Source organism: Oncorhynchus masou, chromosome 13, assembly GCF_036934945.1.
Source record: "Oncorhynchus masou masou isolate Uvic2021 chromosome 13, UVic_Omas_1.1, whole genome shotgun sequence".
NCBI lineage: Eukaryota > Metazoa > Chordata > Actinopteri > Salmoniformes > Salmonidae > Oncorhynchus > Oncorhynchus masou.
The window spans coordinates 45891388-45906909 of NC_088224.1; the positions used below are offsets into that span (position 1 = coordinate 45891388).

Genomic DNA, 15522 nt, shown 5'->3' on the forward strand with positions numbered 1-15522 from the left:
ACTAATAGACCAACATCGGTTCAATTATTTTGAATTTCACTTTGTTCTGTTTTGTTCTGTGAGCTCAATGTGCGGTTTCTGTATAGATAACTCAGATCAAGCCTGAACTGTGCGATGTAGTAGGGAGTTTTAGTTTTCAACAGGCAAATATTATACATTGTTTAGCGCAGAAAACCTGATAATTAACTACAATGACCATAATCCATTGTGTGCCCGCTTGAACTTGTCTGGTCTGTGCGGAGCAGACACAGAGACTAAGACAAGACAGAACGTGCAATGAAGAGGAACAGAAAGCAGTTGCTTCACGAGCCTGTAAATACATGTTCTAAGTGATTAATTGTTGGTATTGAGCCGTCATAAAAGTATGTCTTATTTACCTTGAAAAATGTCTAAAATAGTGATTCTCTCAGACAGCATAGGCAGCAGCTCTATAGAGGTGAGATGACTTGGAATTAAATATAGAGTTATCAAATAAAACAAATATTTTATGAAATAATATGAATAAATGATGGTTAAGTAATAAGCAGTCACTACCATCATTGTTTTATTCTGTGTTTTTACAGCATTCAGCCCACATAATGCACATTGCATTTAATGTCAATTTCTTTTATCGAAATAAAAATAAAAAAGTGACTATTTTTGAATAATCGAACCAACCTCAAAAAGCACTAATTGCTCAGCACTACCCTGTATTTACCTCCTCTGTGCCCTTATCGTCTTCCCTCCCTCTCTCCTACTTTGCTTCTCTACTCTATCTCATCAAAACCCACCTCTTCCCTCCTTCCTACTTATGCACTCCTCCTTCCACCCTCCCTCTTTCTTTCCCCCTTTCCATCTCCCTATGCTCCCCTGGCCTCCTCTCTCTCAGTGTTAAATTTCTACCTGGACTCTCGCTGGGGTCTCCATGCCGACCGGCTGGTGGTGAGTAAGGAGCAGCGCTGCGCCCGGAGTGTTCCCGGCCTGTCCCTGATGCAGGCCGCCGACCGAGCGCTCACTTCCTGTCACCTGACTGCAGACCTCCTGGTAGGCGACGTGGCCATCACCCAGGGCAGGCACTACTGGGCATGCTCAGTGGAGCCCGGCTCCTATTTGGTCAAAGTAAGTGGAATGACTGGGAGGAGAGTTTGTCCCAATCCCAAATCGTCCCATAAGGCCAGTGCCATATTCACCTGTGGAGATCTGAGAGGATTTGCCCTCTGCTAGGTGGAAGTTAACCCTTATTGCTTATACCAATCAAATCCTTTCAAATCTCCATAGGTGCATAGGGCAGGGATCAGCAACTAGATTCAGCCATAGGCAGATTTTTTCTTTTCTTGTGCGGATGGTTGGGGGGCCGGAACATAGTTACAAATAATTTGAATGCAAATTGATCTGCAAGAAGCCCAAACAGATACTAAAACATAACCATTTCAAACCTTGCTTACATTGTATGTTGACTCCACATTGACTCTGTACCAGTACCCCCTGTATATAGCCCCACTATTGTTATTTACTTCTGCTCTTTAATTATTTGTTATTCTTATCTCTTACTTTCTGGGGGGTATTTTCTTAAACTGCATTGCTAGTTAATTAAGGGATTGTAAGTAAGGATTTCACTGTAAGGTCTACCTACACTTGTTGTATTCGGCGCATGTGACAAATAACATTTGATTTGATTTTGATATGATCACGTCTCTCTGCTATGCATGAAAATAGTTGGGAACAGATTTCTTAAATGAAAATCACTTGGAGCTGATATCCTGGATTTTTTACAGTCTTATGTTCAACAATGAAAATCCCCCCCCCCCACACACACACAAAAAAATCTCTATATATTTATAAATAAAAATCGTATAAATAAAACCATTTGGCCCGTGGGCCGCCAGTTGGGCCCTTAGAGGACGATTTAGAATGGGCCCTTACTGTGTTGTATGGTGTGTATTTATGTTTTTTTTTTTGTATATATACACAAAACTATATACAAAATACTATATACAAAAACGTGTATGAAAATGTATGTGTGAAATTATTGGCACCCTTGATAAGCAAGAAAATGCTGAGCTATATTGTATGCTACAAAAGAAAATCTGGAAATGTTATACTAATATAATTGCTCAGAGAAAGAGATTGTTTAACAAGTAATATTACTTTTTTCTCAAAAAGATAATGGTAAGAATTATTATGCACCCCTGTTTTCAATAACTTTCAATACCTCAGCTTGTGAAGATAACAGCACTGTGCTAAAAATGTTTTATGAGATTGGAGAACTATTGGACTGGAGGGATTTTAGTCCATTCCTCCATACAGAATTTTTCCAGATCCTTTATCTTTTGTCTGCGCTTATGGACTGCCCTCTTCAATTTGAACAACAGGTATTCAATGGGGTTCAAGTCTGGAGTAGAGATCCTCACGGGTCCAACTGTTGGACCCCTTCTGAAATGAACCTGGGGCTTTTCCACCCGGAACAGACATGCAAAAATTCATTTTTAAAATAGTGACCCGTTCCGAACGAACCCGAGGACCACTAGACCCGTTCCGTATAGACCTGGACAGATCCAAACCCTGTCCGATCCGAATGAGGGAAGCAGAAAAGTCACTTTTTAAGCTTCTTCATTAACCAGAGCTGATAAAGCGCGAGAGAGAGGGAGAGAGATGTCCACTCTAGCAGGTGGGGAGGGGCCTTGATACTGTGAGCGAGTGACTCGGGGAGCAGGCTAGGCTAATTGAGGCTGCTAAGCTAATTGAGCATGCATGCTCTTTCTCGTCCTACAATTACAAATAACAACAACCCCGTTTAGAATATTAAGTATAGCAGCCTACCTGTTAGCTCTTGGTTATTGTAGCTTGTCCTTCTCCTTAACTTTTAATTCTGTCATTTTAATTCCATCTTCCATTGATTAGATATCTCCTAACTTTGAGGCTCTATGACTGTAGCCCAATTGCACTTTGATGACTTATAGTTGGCTAACAACAATAACAAGCTACACGCGCCACTCTTGAAAAGAGCAGCAGCATAAATTATACAAGGTCTCTTGCTCCTCTACTGCAGCAGTCTCTTTCGGATCTGTACAGGTCCTTTCGGAGAAGTCAGTTAAAATTACACCTTTCTTGAGAACCTTGCCAATCATATCAGAGCCGACCCAGACCTGTGACAGTATCTAGAATTCTGGATCAAGACCCTCTCAGATCCTGGATCGGGCCTTGGGCCCTCTCTTCTGGAGGTGTTGATTTTGATTTTGTGGTCAATTTACTATTTGTTTGTTGATTTTGATGTGTGCTTGAGGTTATTGTCTTGCTGGAACATCCCCTTGCGGCCAAGTTTCAGCCTCATGTCAGAGGCAAGCAGGTTTTTGACTAATATACTGACACATAATCACACCAGAGAAAGTTATTTCCATCAAGACAGTATCCGAATCCAGTAGATAAAGGGGATGTACACAGTCGAAGTCAGAAGTTTACAGACACCTCAGCCAAACACATTTAAAATCCGTTTTTCACAATTCCTCACATTTAATCCTAGAAACATTCCCTGACTTATGTCAGTTAGGATCACCACTTTATTTTAAGAATGTGAAATGTCAGAATAATAGTAGAGAGAATGATTTATTTCAGCTTTTATTTCTTTCATCACATTCCCAGTGGGTCAGAAGTTTACATACACTCAATTAGTATTTGGTAGCATTGTCTGTAAATTGTTGAACTTGGGTCAAACGTTTCGGGGAGCCTTCCACAAGCTTCTCAAAATTAGTTGGGCCTGGGGGCTTAAAGTAGGTCAGGTGGAAACGTCCGACAGATCTCAACTCCATAAAAGGAGGAAATTGCCATCGCCTGATCTCGCTGCTTTCTCTTCCTTAACTCCATCTGATCCAGAACTTCTGTGCGTCCATGAATCCACGTAAGTCCACCGACTCTGTTATCTTTCATCTGAACTATCTGTTGCGATCCGGAAAGTGGGCCATCAGTTATTGTTTATAGTTATTACCGCGGAACGCGGCTTGGAGCGCACGCTTCAAACATATTGTGTAATGTGAATTGTCAATGATCACGGCCCTACGGATCCTCATAGGCCAATTATGCAATCGATATGGTTAATATGTAAGGACATTGTTTACATGAAGACAATTGAAATGAGAAACGTCATTGTTTGCTAAATGATTGACTTTGATATCAAACTAATTGGGATTATAGATTGAATAACCACTGTTTGTATTCTTTCATGATTTATGATAAATAGTTACGAGCCTAAATGACTCACGGATGATTGCTATTGACTTCTAAATTAACTAGATTGTTGACTTCCCTAATTATGTTAATCATGAATGATTGCTATGATATGATCTTTGGGATGATGAATTTGATCGGATACATGTTATTTGTTTCCTTTGTTATGCAGCACAGACGACCCAGTAAATATACCACTTTATGGTTAAAGGAATTCCTGCCTCAGTCTCGTCCATTCCTGTCACCTGACACGTGACCACCTGTTCACCTTCACTGTCAGTCATCCTACCTGTCCAGCTACCCACACAGATTCCACTAATCTTTCAATGGTCCTTCGAGCTGGATGATGACTGAACCAAAGACAGGTTAAAAGGAAATGGAGGAGGAGAGGGAAGAATTGTCTCCACTGGAAGGAAGAGGAGGAGAGAGCAGCTGAGGGAAAGGTCTTGGAACAAAGGAAATATCCAGGAGCTAAGCCTAAAGCAACAATGACTTCATCCTCAACCACCAGCAGCACCAGAAGAACAAGGCAAGCACCTGGTTATCTTAAGGATTATGTGGTCGAGTTTCTGACATCAAAGGGCAAGCCCACCAGAGCTCAAAGTGGTGATGGATCAGCTGTACGTTTCAGCATCAACCATCCCCTCTGAGCCAAGGACCGGCTCCGCTCACCCCTTAACTAATGGGAAAACGTCAAGGCACTCTAGACGGAGTGGGGGTTCAAAGGGGTATCCACTGGTCGGAAGTAGCCATGGCAGCCGCCATTCACTAGCCCTCAGCGATTCACAGACCGCTGTCCTTCAAGAGAGGATGAAGTTATTAGCTTTGGAGGAAACTGAGCGTCATACTGAGGAGGAATGACAGGCTGACGAACGATGTCACCAATTGGATGTGCAGGCCCGTAGAGCTCTACAGGAACTGGAATTCATTGCCAATGACCTGGCACAGCAGCGCCGGCACCGTCAAGCCAGAAGGGAATTGGAGGAGGCACGGATGGTCTCATCCTTCCTGGAGAGGAACAAACAGGGAGTTGACCTGACCACCCCTCCACATGGACCTGACCTATCTGCCTTTCTTTCCCAATCTGCCCATCTGGTACAGAATGGCACACAGTCCCCGGAGGCTCCGGGGTCAACAGCCAACATGGAGCACGGGGGACAGGCCGTTCCACCAATGCCCTCTATGCCAGTGACACAAGTTAGCATTCCTCCATCTGGACAAAGCATCACTCCTTCGCCTTTCCGGCAAATCGTTCCCCTCAGCCAGGGCCAGGCCAGTCCTCAAACATCAGGTGGGAGCGCTCTTACCCAATTCCGGCTGCCACCAATGGAGGGTCTGGGACAGTAGGGGATCTGCCCAATGAGGCCACAGTGGGCTCATCAGAAGTCCCGGGTTTATCCTTCACGTAACCAGAAGAGGGAGCGAACATTATGAAACTTCTAGTAGCCTCAGCCTATGGAATTCCCAGACCCAAACTGCCATACTTTGAGAGCAGAAAGGAGAGTGAATTTGTCCTTTTGGAAATGGCATTGGAGAGCCTACTGGGTATTCACAGTCATCTCTCAGAATGCTACAAATACCAAATACTAATGGATCATTTGCGGTTTCCCAGTGCATACAGGCTGGCCCAATTCTTTATGCTCTCCAGGCCCTGAAGGCGAGATATGGTGAGCCACGCCAGCTAGTCCAGAATGAACTAAACAACATCCTGAACATTAAAATGGGAGACCATGCTGCCTTCCAAGAGTTCTCCCTGGTTGTCCAATCCCTGACCTCGATGCTCCAATCTGTTGAAGGAGAAGACAGGAACGAGCTGAAATGTGGTTCCCACGTGGACAGGCTTCTTAGCAAACTTCCAGTGTTCCTCAGACAGTTTCATTGAACAGTGTATGAACAAGGGCATCCTGAGAGAGGGCTCGAGATGCACCTATGCTCTCAGAGACCTGGCTGCATGGTTGGAGGTGAAGGCAAAGGCGAAGAGCATCGCTCACCAGGCCACAATCTCAGCCATAGCCACCGGGGGAAGGAAGGAGTTTGAACGCCAGGAGGGACAGAAAAGGCCAAATCCCACTACCATGTACTTAAATAGTCAAGCCGGGGAGGAACCCAGGAAGAAGACCCCTCAAGAGCAAGAATATCAAATTCCAGCCTTACTGCCCATATTGCAATAGTAAGGGGCACTTCCTTGGCTCATGCCCCAGGGTAAAAAAGCTCACTCAAACTCAATTGAAGGACTGGATCACTTCAGGCGTGCAACGCTACAAGTGTGTCCGTATGCATAAGGCGGAGACCTGCACATTGAGGAAACCCTGCATTCGCTGTAAGGAAATCCATCTCACCGTGTTGCATGATGTAATTCCCCAAGCACAGAAAGAGCAGAGTATGCTCATGGTAGGAGCTGCAAAGGAGGTGCACCTCTCCAAGGGTCATGTTGAAGGTGGTCAAGATCACTTTGCAAAGTGAAGGGAGAAGCATCGATACATTCGCCGTTCTAGATGATGGGTCAGAAAGAACTATCATTCTCACGGCGGCCACCCGTCAGTTTAACCTGGGGGGGACACCCGAGACCCTTAATCTCAGAACGGTGCGACATGATGTTATCTAAATATCTCAATGAAAGGCGCTGCTGTGACCTTTAGCATTTCACCTTCAGGGAACTGGGATGTGGCCTATAACATCACCAATGCCTTCACAGCAGATGGCTTGAACCTCTCAGAGCACTCCTGCCCGGTAAGTGTTATACAGAAACAATATCCTCATCTATGAGGATTGCCTCTTCAGAGTAGCGCCACTTATCCTGATTGGGACAGACCACCCACATCTCGTCACCCTTGGGTTGGGCTGTGCAAGGTCCAGCCCATCTACTTCTCTCCACCCAAGCTGTACAGTCACAGCAAGTCCTCTTCACCAGAAGCTATCCAGCTCCATCCCCCTGTGCAGCCACTGACCTCCTTCGGAATGTTGAGATGCTCTGGAAGATGGACACCTTCTCCAACCGGAAGCTACAGGAGGTCACCCGCTCGAGACATGACTGATGCATTAGACCTCCTGGAGAAGTGCACCACTGAACTGGATGGCGTTCAGAGGTACGCCATCCCACTGCTACGGGTGCCCAACCATCCTCCTCTGGCAACCACAACACGGGCTGTACTCCCACTACTGCGTGGAACTGAGCGACTCCTGGTGAAGAATCCTGAGCTTGCTGAAGTTTATAGCCTGCCTTCACAAGGTTATGAATCTCTCGGTTATGTCACAAAAGTGACCGCTCATTGAGAGGGAAACCCACTCAGCGAATCCTGGTATCTTCCTTACCATGTTATCCAGCAACACGGTGGGAAGTACCGACTTGTCTTCAACTGTACATTCCAAGCTGCTGGTCAAAGCCTGAATGACTGTCTACTCCCCGGACCAACCTTAGGTCCTTCCTTGCTCGGTGTCCTTCTCCGGTTCCGGCAGCACTCTACAGCCATCAGTGGAGACATCAAAGCCATGTTTCATCAGACTGCCTTCCGACACCAAACTGCTCCGGTTCATATGGCGAGATATAGAACGAGACGCTGAGCCCACCATCTATGAATGGCAAGTACTCCCATTTGGCACCACCTGCAGTCCTTGTTCGCACACGCTTTTTCAGTTCTGCCCACACATTTTCTATAGGATTGAGGTCAGGGCTTTGATGGCCACTCCAATACCTTGACTTTGTTGTCCTAAAGCCATTTTGACACAACTTTGGAAGTATGCCTCGGGTCATTGTCCATTTGGAAGACCCATTTGCGACCAAGCTTTAACTTCCTGACTGATGTGTTGAGATGTTGCCTCAATATATCCACATAATTGTCCCCCTCATGATGCCATCTATTTTGCGACGTGCACCGGTCCCTCCTGCAGCAAAGCACCCCCACAACATGATGCTGCCACCCCCGTGCATCACGGTTGGGATGGTGTTCTTCGGCTTGCAAGCCTCCCCCTTTTTCCTCCAAGCATAATGATGGTCATTATGGCAAAATGGTTATATTTTTGTTTCATCAGACCAGAGGACATTTCTCCAAAAAGTACAATCTTTGTCCCCATGCGCAGTTGCAAACCGTAGTCTGGCTTCTTTATGGCGGTCTTCCTTGCTGAGCGGTATGTTGATATTGGACTCGTTTTACTGTTGGATAGATACTTTTGTATCTGTTTCCTCCAGCGTCTTCACAAGGTCCTTTGCTGTTGTTCTGGGATTGATTTTCACTTTTCGCACCAAAGTACGTTAATCTCTAGGAGACAGAATGCGTCTCCTTCCTGAGCGGTATGACGCCTGCGTGGTCCCATGGTGTTTATACTTGCGTACTATTGTTTGTACAGATGAATGTGTGTTAGTTGAGAATTATCTGTTCATTGAATGATTCGAATATTCCGCCCTGAAACATATAATTGTATGGAAGTGAGTAGAATGTATAAAATCATAAGCAATAAATGTGTAGTCCTAGTCGGAATTAGGGTAAAGACAATATGTCTTTATGGTATTATAAACACAGACTGTCTGAGCTTGGTGCCGACCTGACTAGAGATTGGGAGAGAACAGGGAGTATGTGTCAAGAACAAGGTCACTAATCTCTGTCGGCTGGGTAGCAGGACATGTGTGTGCATTTGTTTGTATGTACGTATGGTTGTGTGGGCGTGAGAAGTAAAATGAATGGTTTTGTATTCTTGACTGGGGAACGTTCCCGTGAATAAACTTTTTTGACTGTTTAGCTGGTCCTCCGTCTGTTTCATTCGACCAGGATCTTACAAATTCTGTTTTGTAGACTGAGTAATACAATTAAATTGGGTTATGAACCTGGAGAACAAATTTCTCTTATCAATGTGATACCTTCAGGCATATGGAAATTGCTCCTAAGGATGAGCCAGACTTGTGGAGGTCTACAATTTTTTTTTCTGAGGTCTTGGCTGATTTCTTTTGATTTTCCCATAATGTCAAGCAAAGAGGCACTGAGTTTGAAGGTAGGGCTTGAAATACATCCATAGGTAGACCTCCAATTGACTCAAATGATGTCAATTATCCTATCAGAAGCTTCTAAAGCCATGACATAATTTTATGGAATTTTCCAAGCTGTTTAAAGAGTCAACTTAGTGTATGTAAACTTCTGATCCACTGGAATTGTGATTAAGTGAAATAATCTGTCTGTAAACAATTGTTTGAAAAATGAATTGTCATGCACAAAGTAGATGTTCTAACTGACTTGCCAAAACTATAGTTTGTTAACAAGAAATTTGTGGAGTGGTTGAAAAACGAGTTTTAATGACTCCAACCTAAGTGTATGTAAACTTCCAACTTCAACCGTATATATTGCATTTGTAAAGTATTCAGACCCCTTCACTTTTTCCACATTTTGTTAAGTTACAGCAGTTTTCTAAAATTGATTTTTTTTAAAACCTTCAATCTACACATAAAACCCTATAATGACAATGCGAAAACAGGATTTAGAAATGTTTGCAAATTTATTAGAACTAAACACATTTACATAAGTACTCTGGCCCTCAATTGAACTCAGTTGCATCCTGTTTCCATTGATCATCCTTGTTGTTTCTACAACTTGTTTTGGAGTCCACCTGTGGTAAATTCAATTGATTGGGCATGATTTTGAAAGGCACACACCTGTCTATATAAGGTCCCACAGTTGACAGTGCATGTCAGATCAAAAACCAAACCATGAAGTTGAAGGAATTGTCCATTGAGCTCAGACAGGATTTGGTCAAGGCACCGATTTGGGGAAGGGTTCCAAAACATTTCTGCAGATTTGAAGGTCCCTAAGAACATCATTCTTAAATGGAAGAAGTTTGGAACCACTGAGGCTAGAGCTGGCTGACAGGCCAAACTGAGCTATCAGGGGAGATTGGCCTTGGTCAGGGAAGTGACCAAGCACCCGATGGTCACTCTGACCAGAGATCCTCTGTGGAAATGGTTGTCCTTCTAGAATGTTCTCATCTCTGCAGCACTATACTAATCAGGCCTTTATGGTAGAGTGGCCAGACGGAAGCCACTCTTCAGTAAAAGGCACATGACAGCCTGGTTGGAGTTTGCCGAAAGGCACCTGAAGGACTCTCAGTCCATGAGAAACCAGATCCTCTGGTCTGATGAAACCGAGATTGAACTCTTTGGCCTGAAAGCCAAGTGTCAGGTCTGGAGGAATCCAGGCACTGCTTATCACCTGGCAAATACCATCCCTACGGTGAAGCGTGGTGGCAGCATCATGCTGTGGGGATGTTTTTCAGCCGCAGCGACTGGAAGAATAGTCAGGATCGAGGGACAGATGAATGGAACAAAGTACAGAGAGATCCTTGATGAAAACCTGCTCCAGAACGCTCAGGACCTCAGACTGGGGCGAGGGTTCACCTTCCAACAGGACCCTAAACCCTAAGGACCCTAAGCACACAGCCAAGACAACGCAAGAGTGGCTTCGGGACAAGTCTCTGAATGTCCTTGAGTGGCCCAGCCAGAGCTCTGACTTGAACCTGATCTAACATCTCTGGAGAGCCCTGAAAATAGCTGTGCAGCGATGACACCCCATCAAGCCTGACAGAGCTTGAGAGCATCTGTAGAGAAGAATAGGAGAAACTCCCCAAATACAGGTGTGCCAAGCTTGTAGCGTCATAACCAATACTTGAAGCTGTAATCGCTGCTAAAGGTGCTTCAACAAAGTACTGAGTAAATTGTCTGAATACTTATGTAAATCTGATCAGTTTTTTTGTTTTGAATACATTTGTAAAAAAAAAAAAAAAAAAGACCTGTTTTTGCTTACTCGTTATGGGGTAATTTGTGTAGATTTAGTAGGGGGAAAAAACAATTGAATGCATTTTAGAATAAGGCTGTTGCGTAACAAAATGTGGGAAAAAATTCAAGGGGTCTGAATATGTTCCGAAATGCACCTGTAGATACATAAAAAAAAGCTACGTATTACTTGTTAAATAGAATATGTTACTCTGAGTAATTGTATTAGTATACAAGAATATAATAATACAAATATATAGCATACAATATAGTATTTTAATTATTTATTTATACATTGTTTTGTTCATATTTTCAAGGATGCCAGTAATTTCGGATCCCACTGTATGTTGTTGCCCCCTTTCATTGCCTCTCTCTGTTCCACAGGTGGGAGTGGGCCTAGAGGCCAAACTACAGGAGTGGTTTCACCTTCCGCAAGACATGGCCAGTCCCCGGTGAGTGGTGCTGGAGGATGAGGCTATAAAGTGCAGGGAGGACAGGAAGTAGTCAATGGAAAATTGGTTGAGGAGAGACTATCAGGGCTTGTATATAAAAAAACCCATCTCAGAGTAGGAGTGCTGGTCTAGGATCAGTTTATCCTTTTACATCATAATGAATAAGATTACATGGAGAGGGGGAACAGATCAGCCTTCCTACTCTGAGATGCTTTATGTATACGGGCCCTAGGTGTGTGTGTGTGTATGACTCCGCACTCTCTATTTCCTTCTCTCTCTCTCTCTCTCTCTCTCTCTCTCTCTCTCTCTCTCTCTCTCTCTCTCTCTCTCTCTCTACCTCCCCCTGTAGTTATGACCCAGACAGTGGCCATGACAGTGGGGCAGAGGATTCCCTGGAATCCCCTCCCCCCTTCTCTTTCCTCACCATGGGCATGGGCAAGATCTTCCTGCCCCAGGCTCCCAACCATCATAACAACCATGGTTGCAATGGCACCAACCCCCGCCGCAACCCCACCATCGCCAACGGCAACAGCCCTGCCTCCTCGCCTACGGGCCTCACCTACCCCCTGCCTCCCAGGCTTGGGGTGTGCCTTGACTTTGAGAAGGGTCGCGTCACTTTCTACGATGCCCACTCGCTCCGTCCTCTGTGGGAAGGGCCTGTCGATTGCTCCGGCCCTGTTTGCCCGGCTTTCTTTTTTATTGGCGGAGGGGCACTACAGTTACAGGAGTTGGTGGCCAATCGGATGGCAGACCAGACTCCAGTCAGGAGGGTCACCATCCAATCACGTGTCACAAATCTGAATAACTAGGCTGCGATTCAATTTGAAACCATGGTGTAGCACGCACTTGACATTTTAAAGGTAATTTCCAATTGAGCCGACCTCTACAGCGTTTACCCTGAATGTGATCTCTGCAAACACAGTAACATTGCCTTTTAAACAGCGCATTGAATCTCAGCCTTAATCTTAGGTGATTGATTGGACATAGAATGTAAAGTTAATTGTAAGCTATTTACTTGGCCAGAGCAAAAAGTTAGTAACCTCATTTTGTTGTTTTTTTTTTATCTCATTTGTATGAAAAAAACTAGTTTTTATTGCAACTGATATGCAAATGTATTTAACTTTATTACATACTTTTTGGTTTACACATTTTATTTTGCCAGAAATGCTAAATTGCTTAAGTAGGGGCTGGCAATTTACACACACAGCAATTATGTAATGTCTCCTATCTTTGACGCTTGCTCTATTAACCAATTAACCACACTATACTGTATATATTTACGGTATATATGTATATATGCAAGAACATATATTTATTTTAGAAAAACTGTTTCTCAGTCATGTTCTGTCTGTGTGTTAATCTATGTCCATGGTATTCAAATCTTACCCTACGAGGTCCGGACTACTGCTGGTTTTCCGTTTTACCTGATAATTAATTGCACCTACCTGGTCTCCCATGTGGAAATTACTTCGAGATCCAGAAATTAATTGGAGGTTCTTAGTTTTCTGATCATGTTACAGTTCCCCCCTTCACTGTACTAAAACTATTTACACATCTACTGTACGTCTGTGTATCTCCAATGGAAAAAATATCCTGACTGTTAGTGAAATCTTCCCACTCACTTCATCACAACCCCAAGTAAAGTGATTTATCTGGTCTAAATACCGTTGTCATTGAGTAGACAGTTAGGAGTTAGGAGAATAACATGTCATGAGGAAATACTGAAATTAGGAACTGAATGATACCGCTTCAGCTTCAGCCACCTTTATCACTTGATTAATGTGTTTGTGCATTGGTTGCTTTTCCAACGTTTAACTGTGTGTGTGTGTGTGTGTGTGTGTGTGTGTGTGTGTGTGTGTGTGTGTGTGTGTGTGTGTGTGTGTGTGTGTGTGTGTGTGTAGGAATGAGACTGCAGTTAAAATAATTCACATGTCTGATAATCATATTAACCACCATTTGCTGATTATAACTGTCTTTTAGGGAATATTTTGTATTATTTCTAAGTGTGCTTGATTGTAAGTTATGAACAGTACTTATGAATGATAAGCTTTCTAGAAATGTAGGTTGTTTCCAAAATGACACCCTATTCCATATATACTACTTTTGACAAGGCCCAACGCTTGGTCAAAAGTAGTGCACTATTTAGGGAATAGGGTGCCATTTGGGACGCAGGCAAATGTAGACTTCACCTGCTGGCAGAATGTTTGTAAAAAATAAATACAAAAAACAGACAAACAATTTACGCTAAATAAAGATAAATTCTGAAAATGAGAACCTGACCTCCTTATTGTTATGTGTAGTAGTAGTAGTCAAACCAGCTTCAGTTAATTTGCTTCATCATGTGTAACATTCTCCAACTCTCTAAATTCATATTGAAAGTACTTTCATGTCAAAACAGACCCTTGATATTTATGATAATAGTACAGTGTATATATACAGTATATATACTAATAGTACAGTAAAATATATATGTACAGTGCATTCGGAAAGTATTCAGACCCCTACCCTTTTCCACATTTTGTAATGTTTACAGCCCTATTTTAAAATTGATTAAATCATTTCCCCCCCTCAATCTATACACAATACCCCATAATGACAAAGCAAAAACAAGTTTTGAAATGTCTGCAAATTTATTAAAAAACAAAAACACCTTGACATAAGTACTCAGACCCTTTGCTATGAGACTGAAAATTGAGCTCAGGTGCATCCTGTTTCCATTGATCATCGTTGAGATGTTTCTACAACTTGATTGGAGTCCACCTGTGGTAAATTCAATTGATTGGACATGATTTAGAAAGGTACACACATGTCTATATAAGGTGTCATAGTTGACAGTGCATGTCAGAGCAAAAACCAAGCCATGAGGTCAAAGGAATTGTCTGCAGAGCTCTGAGACAGGATTGTGTTGAGGCACTGATCATGGGAAGGGTACTAACAAATCATGCAGCATTGAATGTCCCAAGTGGCCTCCATTCTTAAATTGAAGAAGTTTGGAACCACCAAGACTCTTCCTAGAGCTGGCCACCCAGCCAAACAAAGCAAACGGGGGAGAAGGGCCTTGGAAAGGGAGTTGACCAAGAACTCGATGGTCCTTCTGACAGAGTTGCAGAGTTCCTCTGTGGAGAAGGGAGAACCTTCCAGAAGGACAACCATCTCTGCAGCACTCCACTAATCAAGCCTTTATGGTAGAGTGGCCAGACGGAAGCCACTCCTCAGTAAAAGGCACTGAAAGCCTGCTTTCACTAGATGTGTTTGTATGTATTTGTCAATGTGAGGCTTTGAAGCCACCAGACTGACATATTGGTACTCCTCAGAAGGAGCAGTCCTCAATAGGAATGAATGGAATTCTACAGTATTTCAATTAAATGTTTCAAGGACAAAATTACATGTATATTAAGTATTTTTTGTTGAAGTGGGGACAGTAATATTAGTATTTTATAAAAATGTTACTTTAAGGAAATGTTTTTATATTTTTTTATGTTTAGCTCACATTATATAAACATATGCATTAAGGTGTCTGTAATAGAATAAACGTGGCAAAAACTAATGTAGATATTAATACATTTCTATAGCTTTCTAAATCTACCAACATGGAGGTGTGGCAGCTTCAAAACAGCATCCTTTGTCATCTAGTGTAAATACATATAATTTGATTAGACCAGTATCTGTGCAGTGCTTCTCCTTGACCACTGAGTGGCAGTAGAACATGAATTACTCTAACAGTAAACCTAATTCATACATTGGGAGAATCTCAACTGATTTGCCTTAATTCCTTGCATCCTCTCTCCTGGCCCCCTTCTCAAAACCCATTGGATGAGAAAGTCAGGGGCGTGACCAAGTGGTTTTAAGAAGGCAAGGAGAGAGAGGACGCAAGGGAGAGAGGACGCGAGGAATCAAGGAAATGCAATTAATAGTCTCCCCCTGTCCTATATTCAGTATGTACTGTGGACAGACAGCAGTAATTAAGGAATGTACTTCACTTTATCAAACATGCATAAAAACCCTAATACATTAAAATCAGCACTGCCTAAAAAACAATCTTCGGGATAAAAAAATATGTATATTATATGGTGAATTAAATAAAGAACCATTGTCAGATACTTTAGTGTTGTGGAGGAG

The 15522-nt window shown here is 43.0% G+C and overlaps 1 protein-coding gene across 2 annotated transcripts in view; it reads left to right on the forward strand.

The window, feature by feature from the left end:
* Positions 1 to 13665, forward strand: part of LOC135552428 (tripartite motif-containing protein 46-like) — a 31142-nt gene extending 17477 nt beyond the window's left edge. For both annotated transcript variants that reach the window (XM_064984027.1, XM_064984026.1), the window contains exons 10-12: positions 869 to 1098; positions 11336 to 11403; positions 11753 to 13665. In XM_064984027.1, the coding sequence (XP_064840099.1) occupies positions 869 to 1098; positions 11336 to 11403; positions 11753 to 12212 (758 nt within the window). In that variant the 3' untranslated portion in view covers positions 12213 to 13665. The remainder of the gene's footprint in view (positions 1 to 868; positions 1099 to 11335; positions 11404 to 11752) is intronic.
* Positions 13666 to 15522: the final 1857 nt, after the last annotated feature.